General features: G+C 46.0%; 1 protein-coding gene across 1 annotated transcript in view; it reads right to left on the minus strand.

Annotated features, from left to right (window-relative positions):
* LOC124804024 (DE-cadherin) overlaps window positions 1-17,248 on the minus strand; it is a 628,442-nt gene that overhangs the window by 64,727 nt on the left and 546,467 nt on the right. The window contains exon 2 of the mRNA XM_047264719.1: window positions 2,964-3,082. Within this exon, the coding sequence (XP_047120675.1) occupies window positions 2,964-3,082 (119 nt within the window). The remainder of the gene's footprint in view (window positions 1-2,963; window positions 3,083-17,248) is intronic.

Raw genomic sequence — 17,248 nt, forward strand, 5'->3', positions numbered from 1 at the left:
AAGGGCAGTGGCACAAGATAATAGACCATGTCACAAGGTCTGGAGTGTGATGGGCTGGTTTGAGGAAAAAAGTGGCGAGTTCAACTGGACACATCTGGGATGTGATTGAACGTGGCGTCAGAGCTCGTTGCCCCTCCTCCCCGGAATTTACGAGAATTAGGTGCCTTGGGTCTCCAGCGACCTATCAAGGCCTCATTGCTTCCATGCAATGACATGTCGCTGCTGTTATCTGTGCCGGCTATTAGGTAGGTGGTCATTATGTACTGGCTGATCAGTGTACATTCCGTGAACGAAGGACGAATTATCGTCAGAATGATGTACCAATTGTAACTCGAAATAATCTGTAGAGTAAAAACTGACAAAGATTAATCGGTAGGTAGACTTGAAAGCCCCAGTCATTGAGGGTAAGCAAGATGTGAATGCGCCAAGCGTATGTAAGTAAGAAAAAAATAACAACGAGGTGGTAAGTGTTTAGAAAAGTGTGTCGAATTTCTTTTTTCAACCTGAGTAAATGGACGACCGTGAATCATCATTCCTGGAAACCATTCCATTTCATATCCCTACAAAGTCTATAACACACAGTTTTTATACGAGTTGGCCGATTCAAACAGTGACTCATTGATATTATGGACATAAGATACAACGTTTTTTTCCGTTTTGTGAAGCGCAATATTTTAGATTTCTGAATATTTAAATTGCCCATGTAGGTACCGCTTAGAAATCTTATCAACATCTGACTGAATATTTATGCAGCTTCTTTCTGATAGTACTTCGTTACAGATAATTGCATCACCTGCAAAACACCTGGTTCTACTGTTAATATTGTCTGCAAGGTCATTAATACACAATATGACCAGCAAGCATTCCAACACACTTCCCTGGGGCACACCCGAAGTTACTTCCACATCTGACGATGATTCTCCATCCAAGATAACATGCTGCGTCCTCCCAATCAAAAAGTCCACAAACCAGTCACAAATTTGACTTCATACTCCGTAAGATCATTACTTTTTACAATAAGCGTACGTAGGTGTGGTACTGAATTAAAACCATTTCGGAAACCATGAAATACAGCATGTACCTGTCTGCCTAGATCCAAAGCTTTCATTAAGTCTGCCATGATCCAAAGCTTTCAGTATGTCATGTGAGAAAAGTGCGAGTTGGGTTTCACGTTATCGATGTTTTCTAAATCCATGCTGATTGGCATTGAGGAGGTCATTCTGTTCAAGATACCTCATTACGTTTGAACTCAGAATATGTTGTAAGATTTTCCAACAAATCGATGTCAAGGATATTTGACGGTAGTTCTGTGCATCACTTGTACTAACCCTTCTTGTAGACGGGTGTGACCTGTGCCTTTTTCCAAGAACTGGGCAAGATTTTTGATTCGAGGGATCTATGATGGACTATAATTAGAAGAGGGCTAACTCAGCCGCATTATTCATTATGGAATCTGACGAGGACTCCATCGGTCCGTGGAGCTTTGTTCAGTTTTTAACGATTTCAGCTGTTGCCCAACGCCACTGACTGGCCGTGAATGGCGACAGAGGCGAAGGTCACTGAAGAACTGAATATCGCACTCGCGAAACCCGTCCGACCACAAAAACACGAAAGGAGCTCCAGAAACAGGGAATTGCAGGGTGAGCTGGAATTCCAGAATCACTTATCAGTTATACAAATCCCCGTAACACGGAAACGCGGTGCTGAAGCTATACAAAATGGATTCTGGAGGAACGAAAGACAGTCGTTTGGTCGGATATGTCTTATTTCACAATTTTTCCAAATTCCAGCCGAGTTACGCCCCATGAAACATAGCTGGGTTCGGTGACGATTTGGGCAGCCATACTGTGGTACTCCATGGGCCCACGTTACTTTATGAGATCGCATTACTGTGAAGGATTATGTGGCTATTTTGGCTGATCAGGTCCATCCCATGATACACTGGCCCTAATGCTGATACTGGGTTCCAAGACGACAGGGTCCCTATTTACACAGCAGCCATCATCCAGGACTAGTTTTGAAAGAACAATGACGAATTGTCGCAGCTCCCGTGGTCACCACAGTGACCGGGTCTCAATATTATGGGGCCTTTACAGTCTACTTTAGAGAGGAGGGTGCGTGATAGCTATCCGTCTTCATCACCATTATCTGAACTTGCCACGATTCTGCAGAAAGAATGGTATAAACTCCGTTGAAAAGTGTAAAGGACCTGTATTTATTCATTCTAAGACAATTACAAAAGAACCTTTGAATGCTAACAGTTTGCTTATGAGGTATTATGTACGGTCTTCTTCTTCTTCTTCCTTCGCTTGTACCTTTATCCTGCAGTTTTCGCAGGGTCCGCATTGTTACAACGGATTTGGCATGGTTAATTTATAGGGGTGGCCGGATGCCCTTCCTGCCGCCATCCTATACCCCCTGGGACGGAATCAGTGTACCCCAGCTGTCTGCATGTAGTGTAAACCAAGAAATAGTGCAAACGTGTTACAAATGTTTGTGAGTCGTGTAACTGAGGCGGGACGTGGGGACCAGCCCGGTATTCACCTAGTGGGATGTGGAAAACCGCCTAAAAACCACATCCAGGCTGGCCGGCACAATGGTCCACGTCGTTATTCCGCCGGGCGGATTTGTTCCGGGGCCGACGCGCCGACCCGAGTCCAGGAAGCAACGCATTAGCGCTCTTTTTTTTTGGCTAACCTGGCGGGAGTATTATGTATGGTAATGTGGTTTTTTATGTTTCCGTATTTTTATCGACCTCCCGTAACTAAGCCGTTGATGAGTCGAACTATTAGAAAGCAAACAGAATGTATTACTTTAGGGGCATTTAATAATTAGCCAGTATAGGTTAACTCCCTTTAAAGCTACTATTGCTACTACGATGTACACTATAATGATAATTTCAAAGCTCGTTCCACCGCGCCGATGGTGGCGACTGAGGATACTGCATGGACGACGGTACTCACAGCGTCTGAGGGATCTGCGCGCGGCACGGCGTGGTGCGTAGCAGATTTCTCCGCCAGGTGCCTCGAGTGTCGCAGCTTGGCGCCGCTCTGCCGCGCGCGCCGTTGCTCCACTCCTGGAACTGAAGAGACAGACAACGACGTGAAACTGACTGCTCAATACACAATTAAGTTCAAAACAAACTCTTCACACTGTACTCAATTCTTTGTTGTTCATGAATTACGAAACAACTATACTAACGACAATTTTGTGTCTTATAAGCACCCTTTTATTAAATATAGTTATTATTCATCCAAGCTAATTTTACAGCGCAATATTCTCTTACTGTAGATGAGCGGAGATAGCTGTCTAAAGCACTGTACGGATGATTCCCAACTACGGAGCCATGTATGACATCTGGCGTGTTCAATTGTGCCCGAGGAAGAATGTGTGTGTGTGTGTGTGTGTGTGTGTGTGTGTGTGTGTGTGTGTGTGTGTGTGTGTGTGTGTGTGTGTGTGTATATAATGGAGGGGTCTAAGGTGCGCACTTCCCTTATTCGTATCTATCAGGATCAAGTTTCTCTCTAAAACCAGCTGTGTTGACATAACCACAGCGATCGGACTATGCCAATGGAAGACAGAGAGAGAGGGGTGAGGGGGGAAGGAGGGTGGTGAGGGGGGAGGGGGAGGGACAGGGAGAGGGGGAGGGACAGGGAGAGGGGGAGGGGGAGAGAGGGGGAGGGGGAGTGGAGGGGGAGTGGAGAGGGAGAGAGGGGGGAGTGGAGGGGGGGAGTGGAGGGGGGAGTGGAGGGGGGGAGTGGAGGGGGGGAGTGGAGGGGGGGAGTGGAGGGGGGAGTGGAGGGGGGAGTGGAGGGGGGAGTGGAGGGGGAGAGAGGGGGAGAGAGGGGGAAGTGGAGGGGGAGAGGGGGAAGTGGAGGGGGAGAGAGGGGGAAGTGGAGGGGGAGAGAGGGGGGAGTGGAGGGGGAGAGAGGGGGGAGTGGAGGGGGAGAGAGGGGGGAGTGGAGGGGGGAGTGGAGGGGGAGAGAGGGGGGAGTGGAGGGGGGAGTGGAGGGGGAGAGAGGGGGGAGTGGAGGGGGAGAGAGGGGGGAGTGGAGGGGGAGAGAGGGGGGAGTGGAGGGGGAGAGAGGGGGGAGTGGAGGGGGAGAGAGGGGGGAGTGGAGGGGGAGAGAGGGGGGAGTGGAGGGGGAGAGAGGGGGGAGTGGAGGGGGAGAGAGGGGGGAGTGGAGGGGGAGAGAGGGGGGAGTGGAGGGGGAGAGAGGGGGGAGTGGAGGGGGAGAGAGGGGGGAGAGGTGGGAGGGGAAGGGGGGAGGGGGAGGGGGAGAGAGGGGGCGAGGGTGTGGAAGGGACAGGTCTAAGGTGCCTACTTCCCTTACTCGTATCCATCACGGTCCAGCTTCCCTCTAAAACCAGCTGTGTTGACATAATCATAGCGATCGGACTTGACGTGTGTGTTGCACAGTATTTACTCCCAAGGAACACGCACCTGGAGACTAAAACTTGGGCAGTGTGCCTGCCGGTACGTGCCCTATCAAAATCAGCAATCTTGCCATTAAAAACCTTCGCACTCAGTTCTAACAGATTCGAAAAGAGAGATTGACTTCATAAAACTGAAAGGTTTATTGTGTCCAGTACAAGCGATGGGGTGCGTTGCTTACGTTTCTAAACACACGCACTGACGTCCACTCTTTATTTCAGCTTTTTTTTTTAAATCTTTCTGAGGTAGCCAGCTTCCACCGATCATTCCTTACGACTTGCTTCTAATATTGAAGAGTTCTCAATCCAATTCATGAACACTACAACATATACCGAATTTATAGAGCTTCTCGCGGCACGCGGGCACGTACCGTCCAATCAAGCCTTACATCCAGCCACGATCCCCACTACTTGCCTTCCGCGCCACCCGCGATTGGGGGCAAACCGAGCTTCTCGATCACTGGGGGTTCCCCTGGCAGCTATGCTGCTGCGCGATGCGCTACGTGTAAGGTACCAGACATCAATACTCAGAAAGTAACTTATGGAAGCTTGTAGGGTGTGAGCGGTATCTTACAGTAAGAGGAGCGACGCGTAGTTCAGGCGCTCCTTAATACGATGGCTTTTTATTCGTAATGTAAGACAGTAGTCGCAAATAGAGATGAGGGGAGGGGGAAATTGTGCATGTAAATGACATTTGATGTGATGTTATGAAGATGCGGTTTACATGTTAATTTATAAATGAAGTGACGGCGCTATCGTTGATCGAACGTTGCCGAATGACTGACGAAGGTAGGCGATGGCGTTTAGCGCGACCAAGCTTAAGTCGCATTCTAGGCGCTTTTCGAGTCTGCAGCTCTTCCCGTTCGATATTTGTTATAATTCGACAATATGTTTATATTTCCACACATGTTAAAGATATTCGTCTATTCTGTAAGCCAGGAAACACATTTTGCTAACATACTGAATTTCTGTGAATTTTGTGAGAGGATGCATTCTACAATGTAACAGACTGCCACATATTTTTGAGTCTCATACCTGTCTTCCGTACCGACATCAAGATGGAAACAAGCTAGTTTCATTCTGCTATAGGCGACTCAACGAGCTATATAAAAGCAGCGTCGACAACAATTGATGTCCCATGGGCCTATTATTTCACACAGCAAACTCTTTCGCTTGCTTACGGAAAATGTTGATAGTGTGACTGGACCGTGTATACACCTCGATGTAGCCTTACATGGGTGTAATGTGTGTTTTAGATGCTAAAGGTGGTCTCTCGCCACACTTTGCCCGAGCTCCCATACCAAAACACTTAAGCAACCTCAACAACCTGAGGTAGACAGTTCGCACAAATTGCTACCACTCTGGTTTCTGCAGCACTTACAGCGAAGTGCGAAACGAAACGGACGTCTTTTACAAACGTGCTTAGTCAAATAAACGAAGTATACGGGAACGCACCCGGAAAATTAGTGCTGGTGTTTCTGGTCTTTGGGAGAACGCAGCACCGCTAATCTCTTTATCAACAGAAAGAATTATCACTGCAAGCAGAGCAATGCGGTGAAGGGAACCGATATCAAATGGCCGGCCCAGCCATATGTCTCACGACTGTTTAATTAAGCTTATCCTGTACAAAGGGACGCAAAGGGGAGGGAACCAACAGCATAGCTGTGAATCGCTCACCACAAAGAAACGCATTTAATGCATAACGGCTGCCGCTAGTGGCTCCTCTTCTTTCCTGTGTAATTAATTGGACTCTGGAGCGAACGGCGATTTACTGTTGTAATAAAAAATGCATGCGCCATTAAAAAAATACTTCCCTCGACAGGGGGAATGAATTTATCTGCGACAGTAGGAAATTTGGTCGCGGAGTCGCAGCAACGGGGGCCTCGAAGAAAGAACGTTGCTGGCGCGTCCCCCTTTTGGAAAGAAGCCATCGTCGACTATGATTGTTAAAAACTGTTCGATCATGAACTGCACTATTGCACTTTTTGCACTTTTGGCTTTCCGGTCATTCTAAAGCCGATACAGCGAAATTTTTTTGTCCTCTCGTGCCAAAATACTCTGTAAATAGTTGAAAAGTTCGAACGATCTCCGAAATTTTGTTGGTGTACTTCGGATTCACCGTTTATAATTAAAGTCCATTGTTTGCAGCTTTGCATTTTGAAAATCTTGTTTAATTACAGTCCAATACCGCGGCTAAAGGTTAGCGGCGCTGCCTCTAGATCGGGGGGTCCTGGGATCGGCTCTCCGTCGGGCCGGAGACTTTCTTCGCTCAGGAAATCTGGGTGGTGTTGTCTTCATTACTTCATCTCATCTATACCCAAAGGCCCGCAAGTCACCCATGTGGTGTCAAGGAGACTTCTATCAGGCGGCTCAACAGCCCCAGACGAGTCTACCGGCCAATAATGACATGCGATCATTTCATTACACTCTAAGGCAGAAAAAAAAGTAACAGCAAGAAATGCTTTCTCGTTGGAAACAATGTTCGCGATATCTTGGGATTTTTGGCTAATGCGGGAACAGGGTAGCCAGTAACGGAGAGCACAAACTACAAACGCCCACTTAAATGCGGACAATACTGACAGATCTCCCACGTTTTCTCCGCGTGATTGTTAATGATGTACTTCTCGGTGTTCATCGGAGTAGTTGTTTCTATTTTAAGCGCAATATTTTGACGACCGACCCATTCGACTCCTTCAGGTGTTCCGTCGATCATTCCAGACGATGGTTCTTCGAAATCAGCGGAAGGAATCACGGTACTCAAAAGAATGGGTATAATGGTCTAGTGGCTCCTCATAAGCCACACATTTCTGCATTCAATGCCAAGCTACGCTTGAAGTGGTGTAAAAAGCGACGCCACTGGGCATTAGCTGGCTGGAAACGAGACATTTTTAGTGATGAATCACGCTATAATCCAATGGATTCGGCGAATGCCTGGAGAGCCAGTCTATGTGGCCGAGCGGTTCTAGGCGCTTCAGTCTGGAACCGCGCTGCTGCTGCTGCTGCTGCTGCTGCGGTCGCAGGTTCGAATCCTGCCTCGGGCATGGATGTGTGTGATGTCCTTAGGTTAGTGTTTTCCGTGGGTACGTTTGTGTTCCCCTTTTGCGCTTAAGAAATTGGTAAATACGGTTGGATATGATTACCCCTTTTGCGCTTAAGAAATTGGTAAATACGGTTGGATATGATTACATTTTCAAACACAGTCTACTGCCTATAGAAGAAGAAAAGTTAGAAGATGAAGACTTTTTTTTTTTTACCAGCATGACAATGCCCTCTGAGAAAACAGCGTCTGTGAGGTAATGTGTGCACAATAATATCCCTGAAGTGGACTTGCCTGCCCAGAGTCCCTACCTGATCCAACGGAACACCTTTGGGGTAAGTCAGAACGTCGACTTCGCTTCAGAAGCCATTCCTGTATCGGAATTCAGACAAATAATTGCTGTCAACGCTTTTCGTATAAATCAGCTGCACAACGATTGGAATTCACGCACGATATCCAGTTTATGGCGCTATACGATAAGCTCGTTGATTCGGAAAAAGCGTATGGGGCCTGAAGACGGCAAAATGAATTGCCGAAACTGGTTGCTTTCGAAATAAAATATCTCCAAGTGTACGGCTGTTGGTAAAGTTTACTGAATTGAAAACTCATTGAAAGTGTGCCCAGTAGAGTTGAAGGTGTCATGGAAAACCCCCATAACACTGAGTTGACCGAAGTCATGGAACAGCGATACGCACGTAGACAGATGGCGGTAGAATTGCGTACGCGTATAAAATGGCAGTGCATTAGCAGAGATGTCATTTGTACTCAGGTGATTGTGAGAAGGTTTTCGACCTGCTTATGGCCTCTCGAGGGGATTTAGAGACTTTGAACGCGGAATGGTAGTTGGAGCGAGACGCATAGGACATTTTATTTCGGAAATCGTTAGGGAATTCAATACTCCGAGATGTCAATCAAGAGAGCGACGAGAATACCAGATCAGGCATTACCTCTCACCACGGACAACGCAGTGGGCGACAGCCTTCACCTAACGGCCGACAGCAGTGGCTTTTGCGTAGAGTTGTCGGTGCTCACAGACAATCACTACTGCGTGAATTAACCGCAGAAATCAATGTCGGACGTACGACGAACGTATCCATTAGGACAATGGTGACAACATCGGTTGGACCACGGACGACTGGAAAACCGTGGCTTGACCAGATGAGCCCCGATTTGAGTTGGTAAGAGCTGGTGGTAGAATTCGTGTGTGGCTCAGACCCCACGCAGCCACGGACGCAAGATGTTTACAAGATACTGTGCAAACTGGTGGTGGCTCCGTAATGGTGTGATTAGTGTTGACATGGAATGGACTGGGTCCTCTGGTCCAATTGACCCGATTGTTGCCCCGAAATAGTGATGTTCGACTACCTGGAGACCATCTGCAGTCATTTACGAACTTCCATGTTCCCAAACAACGGGCCACATTTGTTCGCTACTGGTTTGAAGAACATTCTTGAGATTTCGAGCGAATGATTTGGCCATGGAGAAAGCCCGACACGAATCCCAACTAACATTTATGGTACATGAACGAGAAGTCAGTTTGTGCACGACGTCCTGCACCGGTGAAACTGCTGGACGGCTATAGACGAAGCATGACTCAGTATTTCTGCAGAGCACATCCAACGACTTGTGGAGCCCATGTAACGTCGACTCGCTGCACTACTCTGGGCAAAAGGAGGTCCGACACGATGTATGGAAATATCTCATGAATTCTGTCACAGTTGATACCAACTAACGAAAACCGGTACACTTTTTTATTACTGTGCATCGAATGGAAACAACAACTCGGTTGAAAACCAGAAGACCAGCGTTATCCAATTTCGCCACAAAAACCAGAGAGATGGCGACAACAGCGTGGAAAGAAGGAAAGACTGAAGCATCAGTACTGATCGTGTACAATGCGCGTTTCAGCTTGGTACTCGCTTGTTAAAGAGTCAGGATGGTGGATGATAAATCTGCGAAGTCTGGACGAGGTGATCTCCCGCTCTGTTAACAGCAGTGCTTAATTATGGGAGCAGTCTTGGAAACGGCGCCAGAGAAGTTTGGACACACCAGAAACGGCCCCGGCTTAATCTCCGGCCCGGAAAGCTCGGCTGCGGCGAAAGACGTATGGCTGGCTGGGAGTCGCTCCTCGCGGCCGCGTTAAGTTTTAATGCCGACGGAGGCGGGCTCTCCACCAGCAGCCGGCCAACGGCGCTCACGCGTTATCCGAACGATGGACGCTACTGGAGATAAACCTCTGGCGGCGAGTTTTTGCGAGGTTTACGGCTCCCTCAAGTCGCGCACCCGCCGCTAAATGCTGCCGAAGCATAAAAAAATAAAAAGAAATTAACCGCTGTGCGCGTTGCGTCCCGTTATAAGGTACGGCTTTCCCTCAGCGTATCTCGGTGTCGGTCGAGAAGCGAGTGCGCTCTCGCGAGCTTGCACCTCTCCGCCGCCCCCCCCCCCCCAACCTCCCCCCTCGCAATGCCTGCGTGCACACAACATCCTAATACTGACTATTTATTTTACAGCTGAGCCGCGATGGCCAATCCTGACAGCGCTGCCAGTTCGTTACTGTATTCTGTGGGACCGCGAGAGGTATGCAGGTATACGATAAATAGAGGCCTCTGAGATAAAAGACGGTGGTAGAAAGAGGACAAGGAAAGAACACAGGAGGGAAACGTTTGCATAGAGGGGTCCTCGTTGTGCGAGTAGATTGCCTCGGAAGCGAGCAACTAACCCCTCGAAAGAATTATCCGCATCACTCAGGAGTGAAAATCCCACAAGGTACAGGACAGGACGGGACGGAGAAAGGAAGTAGTACTAGAAAGGAGCAAAGATCATGGCGTTAGTCAACGGTTGGATTCCAGTTTGCTGATCGCTCGAGAGGGCCCGTTCACACTGGGTAACAAGCAGTATCGGCGATATTTAATGCAACTATTGAAGCAAGAAGGTTGAGGGAACCAGGTCGTGTTCAAATCAAACCAAATTTGAACTGTGCATGATTTCGTCGAAGTATATTATTTATATGCCAGTAGCATTGTTACCACTATATGTATGTGACTTGAAATTTAAAAAAAGTAATATCTAAACATTTGTCAAACCTTTAATTTGACTGCCGTGATTCTAGTACATTTTAATGGAAATGATTTAATTAATCTCTGTACCGAGTTTCATTGACGTAAGATATATGTATTTCACAGAAAATTGTACCGAAATCCGAAAACTTCATACTTTCGGGAAAATGCACTTGAAGTTTTACTTCAATCTTTTGAACCTACATCCAAGTTCAAAATTCGCCAGGTCCATAGCTGTCATCGTTGCGGGTTTCTGTATCCTGCATATGTTTGGAAGCCTTTTCATGAATTCTTGTATCTCTCGTCATCGGTGGGATTGTTTTCTCAGCCTCCCGCAAACTCAGCTTGTCAACTGTCAGAAGCGCATTCTCAATTTCCGCCACAGATTCGGTGTCCGTAACACTGAAAACTTTCAGCCTGCTGGCTGGTCCGTCATTGAATCACAACACTGCATCCATGACACCAGTTTATTTGGTTTTTGGGGTCCACAAATAATGTTTCAGGCACTCATTCCCACACACAGTTATTAAAACATTTGATGAGATTTTGACCAACTTTCGTTAGCTAACACACTATAGATAGTTTTCATTGACTTCAGCAGGGGATTGTTATATCTATATTGATCAATAATTAAACGTAGATAAGTTTTAATGACATTAGTAGGAGATGGTTATGTCTACATTCGTCACCGATTACACTAGCTCCCTGATAACTTACACCACGACTACCGGACATTTGGACACAGTGAGTGACAGGGGTCCTCTGTTACCTTAAAACTTATTCCTACTATTAACTTCCCTTATTTTGCCCATATTTACGATCTGCACGAATAAAATATAACTATAAACACAAGAAGATTACTTCCTAAAATCAAGTACTATTTCCAATCACTAAAACGAGTAAAACGAAAACAGAACCATGAACTGATTTTCACTTGTTACTTACAGTCGCTTAGCACCAGGCTGACCAACTTGCAAAGCAGTGATCGAATAATAAATAGATCAAAGACAAAGTCTGCTGCAGCCGGGATAAACACTGCACAATTGACAGCACCAGGCTGACCAACTTGCAAAGCAGTGATCGAATAATAAATAGATCAAAGACAAAGTCTGCTGCAGCCGGGATAAACACTGCACAGTTGACAGCAGACAGAAGGGAGCGTGTCGCTGTTTAGCAAATGCTCGTTCTTTCTTAACATGGGCCAAACATACAAAAACCATATATATTCTGGTTCATGAAGGACTGCGGTGTAACTCAACACAATTTTTTTAAAAAAGTTATTTCGACGGATTTTTCACTTTCTTGTTCCCTTAGAGCAATGACATAATAACTTCAGTGTTGGACCTATTACATTTCTGAAGAAGGTAAATTTCACCTACAGTAATACGAATTTTCACCATTCACCTCGTGTTTTGAATGGCAATGAGAAAACTGTTTGGCTTTTATTTTAATTATGTTCTTCCTACTACTAAAAACTCAATAATTGTTAACAACTGAATACGATTCGGTCCCCGCTACTGCAACTTTGGCGATGTTGTGTATCATTAATTCTCCTGCCGATAATGGCATCACGCAACACGCTGGCATACCACTTGCTCGTGAAAAAATCCACACTCATCGACAGTTTGATTTTGTTTCCAAGGAATTGTTTCGACTTCAATTAATGATTGCGTCAAAAATATCGCCTTTTTGGTGGGATTGGCTGGACAGTGCTTCATGGTCGCAGTCTATCTGAAAATTTCATACTGTTAAATATCCGGCATTTGACGAGGCTTGAACGTTCCGTGGCTCTAATTTTTTAACTGTTCGTTTCCTGTTGTCTTCTTTCACAAGGACAGTTTTACGAGTTATCAAATTAAGTGTATTAACAACTGTTACTGAAGACAGTTCGCACCTACCCACTTAATAAAGGCAAGGCTTCTGGTCCAGATTGTACACCAGTCACGTTCCTCTCAGATTATGTTGATACAATAGCTCCATATTTAGCAATTTTATACAACCGCTCGCTCACAGAAAGATCCGCACCTAATGACTGGAAAACTGCTCAAGTCACACGAATACCCAAAAGTGGAAGTAGGAGTAATCCGTTGAATTACAAGCCCATATCACTAACTTCGATTTGCGGTAGGGTATTGGAACATATGCAGTATTCGAACATAATGAAGTATCTCGGAAAAAAAAAAAAAAACCGATTTATTGACTCCTAGTCCGCACGGATTCAGAAAATATCGTTCTTGCAAAACACAACTAGCTCTTTATATTCATGAAGTAATGAGCGCTATCGACAGGGGATGTCAAGTTGATTCCATATTTTTTGATTTCCAGAAGGCTTTTGACACCGTCCCTCACACGCGTCTTCTAACCAAACTGCGAGCCTATGGAATATCGCCTCAGTTGTGCAACTGGATTCATGATTTCCTGGAAGAAAGATTTCACAGTAACAGCCGGGAAGTCATCGAGTAAAACAGAAATAATACCCGCCGTTCCCAAGGAAGTTTTATATGCCCTCTATTGTTCCTGACCTACATTAACGACACAGGAGACAATCTGAGTAGCCCTCTTAGATTTTTCGCGGATGGTGCTGTCATTTACCGTTTTGTAAAGTCATCAGATGACCAAAACGAATTGCAAAATGATTTAGATACGATATCTGTATGGTGCGAAAATTGGCAACTGACCCTGAATAAAGAAAAGTGTGAAGTTAGTCATACGAGTACTAAAAGAAATACACTAAATTTCGATTATGCAATAATGCACACCAACCTGAAGACTGTAAATTCAACTACATATTTACGGATTACAATTACAAATAACCTAAATTGGAACGATCACATAGATAATGCTGTGGGTAGAGCAAGCCAAAGACCGCGATTCACTGGCAGAACACTTAGAAGGTGAAACAGGTCTACCAAAGAGGCTGCTTACACCACGCTTGTCCGTCCTGTTCTGGAGTATTGCTGTGCGGTGTGGGATCCGCATCAGGTAGGACTGACGGATGACATTGAGAAAGTACAAAGAAGGGCATCTAGTTTTGTAATATCGCGAAATAGTGGAGTGCCACAGACATGATACGTGAATTGGTATGGCAATCATTAAAACAACAGAGGCATTTTTCGTTGCGACGGGATCTTTTCATTAAATTTTAATCACCAGTTTTCTCCTCCGATTGCGAAAATAATTGTGTTGACAGCCACCTACATAGGGAGAAATGATTATCACGATAGAATAAGAGAGATCAGCGCTCGCACAGAAAAATTTAAGTGCTCGTCTTTCCCGCTCGCCGTTCGAGAACTGAACGGTGGAGAGACAGCTCGAAGGTCGTTCATTAAACCCTCTGCCAGGTACTTTATTGTGAATAGCAGAGTAATCACGTAGATGTAGATCGGATATTTGATGACACTACACGGTCAGTTATACACTTTTCCTGACGACCGACTCCCCGTAGAAACAGCACGGCTGCGCTTTCTCGGTGGCGTGGAAGTGCGTCCACTTCTGCTCCACTGGCGACACCGATGGCCGACCGAAACGGCGGCTCCTGCCGGCGACTTTATTTCCGGTAAGGGCTCCTGAGAGGCGCGTTCCAGCGCTATCTGCTGCTCTATAAATACGTCCGCGTATCGGCTGCCGCTGGACGCGGGGCGTAACTGTTTCGCCGACGTCGACGACCGACGTTCTGACGGAGTCCTCAGCCCACAAGAGTCGCAGCCCACAGCGGGCGCGGATCCGGGAGGACGGCGATTCCAATCCCCGTCCGACCATCCAGATTTGGGTTTCCCGTTATTTTCTCAAATCCCTCGAGGTGAACGATGGGACGTTTTCGTTGAAAGGGCACGACCGATTTCCTTTCCCATTCTTCCCGAAACCGGGCTTACACTCCGTCCCTAATAACGTCGTCGTCGACGGGACCTAGAACTCTTTCAATCTTCCTCCCTTCGTTCGTCTGGAATCACACTTGTACATTTATATCTACATATATACTCCGCTAGCCACCAAGCGGTGTGTGGCGGAGGGCACAATTCGCTCCAAAGTCATAATTGCCCCCCCCCCCCTCACCTGTCTGATCCAACCGCGGATCGCGCGAGGGGAAAACGACTGTCTGAACGCCTCAGTACGAGCTCTAACTTCCCTTATCTTTGAATGATGATCATTACGCGATTTGAAGGTTGGTGGTAATAATATATGCTCTACATCTTCGGTGAAGATTGGATTTCGGAATTTAGTGAGCAGCCCCTTCCGTTTACCGCGTCGTCCAACTTTCTATGAGATTTGTAACGCTCTCGCGATGGCTAAATGTACCAGTCGCGAATCTTGCCGCTCTTCTTTGGACCTTCTCAATCTCTTTAATCAGACCCAACTGGTAAGTGTCCCATACAGAAGAACAACAATCTAAAGACTGGACGAACTAACGTATTGTAAGCTATTTCCTTTGTTGAAGGACTGCATCGCTTCAGGATTCTTTCAATAAACCGCAATCTAGAGTTCGCCTTACCAGTTACTTGTGTAATCTGGTCATTCCATTTGAGATCATTTCGAATAGCCACACCCAGATACTTCACTGATGTTACCGCTTCCAAAGACTGATCATTTTTTTGTACTCATAAATTACTGGGGATTTTCGCCTTGTTATACGCAGTAGGTTACACTTACTAATATTGAAATATAACTGCCAGTCATTACACCATGCATTTTTTTTCTCCAAATCCTCATTGATTTGTTCACAACTTTCCTGTAGACTACAGCATCATCGGCAAACAATCTAAGGCCGCGCTCTCAATACCATCAACCAGATCGTCTATGTAAATCGTAAAAAGCAGAGGACCTATCACGCTGCCCTGGGGCACACCTCAAGTTACTCTTGTTTCTGTTGAAGTTTCCCCGTTCAGGGCGACATACTGCTACCTGTCTGTCAGAAAACTTCCTATCCAACCGCATATATTATCGGACAGACCGCAATCGCGCACTTTTTGTAGCAAGCGACAGTGCGGAACTGAGTCGAACGCCTTTCGAAAGTCGAGAAATATGGCATCAACCTGGGAGCCGGTATCTAGAACCTGTTTTATATCATGCACGAAGAGGGCCAGCTGTGTCTGGCATGACCGCGGTTTCCTAAAGCCGTGCTGGTTTCTGCAGATGAGCTTCTCAGAGTCTAGAAAGGTCATTATGTCTGAACACAAAATATGTTCTATGATTCTAAAAGAAATCGATGTCGGTGAAATTGGCCGGTAATTATGAGCATCCGATTTTCTACCCTTTTTATAGATTGCTATGACCTGGGCCTTCTTCCAGTCCCGTGGAACTTTCCGCCGTTCCAATGATCTCATAGCTGACGGATAAGAATTGCGCTATATTTGAAGCATAGTCAACATAAAATCTTACGTGGATGCCGTCTGGGCCAGATGCCTTTCTGGCGTCTTAAGATTTTAACTGTTTTATAAGGGGCGTTCAATAAGCAATGCAACATTTTTTTCCCTCGGGCAATTAAGGTTGGAAAAACGCGGAATTTTTTACGGGGCATCGTTGAGTATTCCGGCTTCAGCCCCCATAGTTTCAAGAGTTACGATAGGTGGTGGCGCTATGCTATGCGTGGTGTTCAAAACAGCTTTTGTAACGGAGGTGCGTTCCAAGACAAGGGCTGTCATTACGTTTCTTAAGGCGCAAAATGTCACACAATCCTCCTGCGAAACCTGCAAGACTTCCAGAAGTGCTAATCTTGCGAGTTCCGCAGGATAATTTCTATAAAGTTTGGGAGGTAGGAGGCGAGGTACTGGCGGAAGTAAAGCTGTGAGAAGGGGACGTGAGTCGTGCTTGCATAGCTCAATCGGTAGAGCACTTGCTCGCGAAAGGCAAAGGTCCCGAGTTCGAGTCTCCGTTCGGAACATAGTTTTAATCTGTCAGGAAGTTTCATATAAACGCACGCTCAGCTGAAGAGTGAAAATTTCATTCTAGTTGAAGTCTTGATATATACATACCATTGACATCAAATGCTGTACTATTTGGCAGCATTTGTCGGTATACCAAATCTAAGCGTATGCACGGTGCACAACTATTCCAACCGATAATGTTAATTCTCCTACAAAAATCATTGCCTTTATAGTGATTTCCACTACTGTAGATGTAGAGAAACCTATATTGTTGCATTCTATAAACTGACAGTGCCCTATCAACATTATAACACGCCACATCAAAGCAATTAACATACTCTACAATCAACCACTAAAATTTTATACTTGCTATGTTTATACTTATGCTTGCCTTAGCTAACTCTGCTAATGACCTTAGGTCACTAATAGAACAAGGAAGAAAGTTCTGTCATTTCGTCCCATTTGCGCTGTATATTTATCCTGATGAGCTATGCAACTCAGTTTTACACTACTACTGAAGTCGTAATGATGGAATTATTGCACTGCAACTGCATCTACGTCATACTCCTCAAGCCACCTAATGGTGCGTGGCGGAGGGTACTTTCAGTACCATTATCTGATCCCTCCAACCCTGTTCCACTCGCGAGTAGTGCTTGGGAAGGATGATTGTCGGTAAGCCTCTATGTTGGCTCTAATTTCTCGAATTTTCTCCTCGTGGTCAATATGCGAGTGTACCTAGGGGGAAGTAATACGTTGCCTGACTCCTCCTGAAAAGTGCTGTCCCGAAATTTCAGTAGTAACTCTCCCCGTGATGCACAACGCCTCACTTGTAACGTCTGCCAGTGGAGTTAGTTTCGCAT

Source organism: Schistocerca piceifrons, chromosome 1 (assembly GCF_021461385.2).
Source record: "Schistocerca piceifrons isolate TAMUIC-IGC-003096 chromosome 1, iqSchPice1.1, whole genome shotgun sequence".
In the NCBI taxonomy this organism is placed as follows: Eukaryota; Metazoa; Arthropoda; class Insecta; order Orthoptera; family Acrididae; genus Schistocerca; species Schistocerca piceifrons.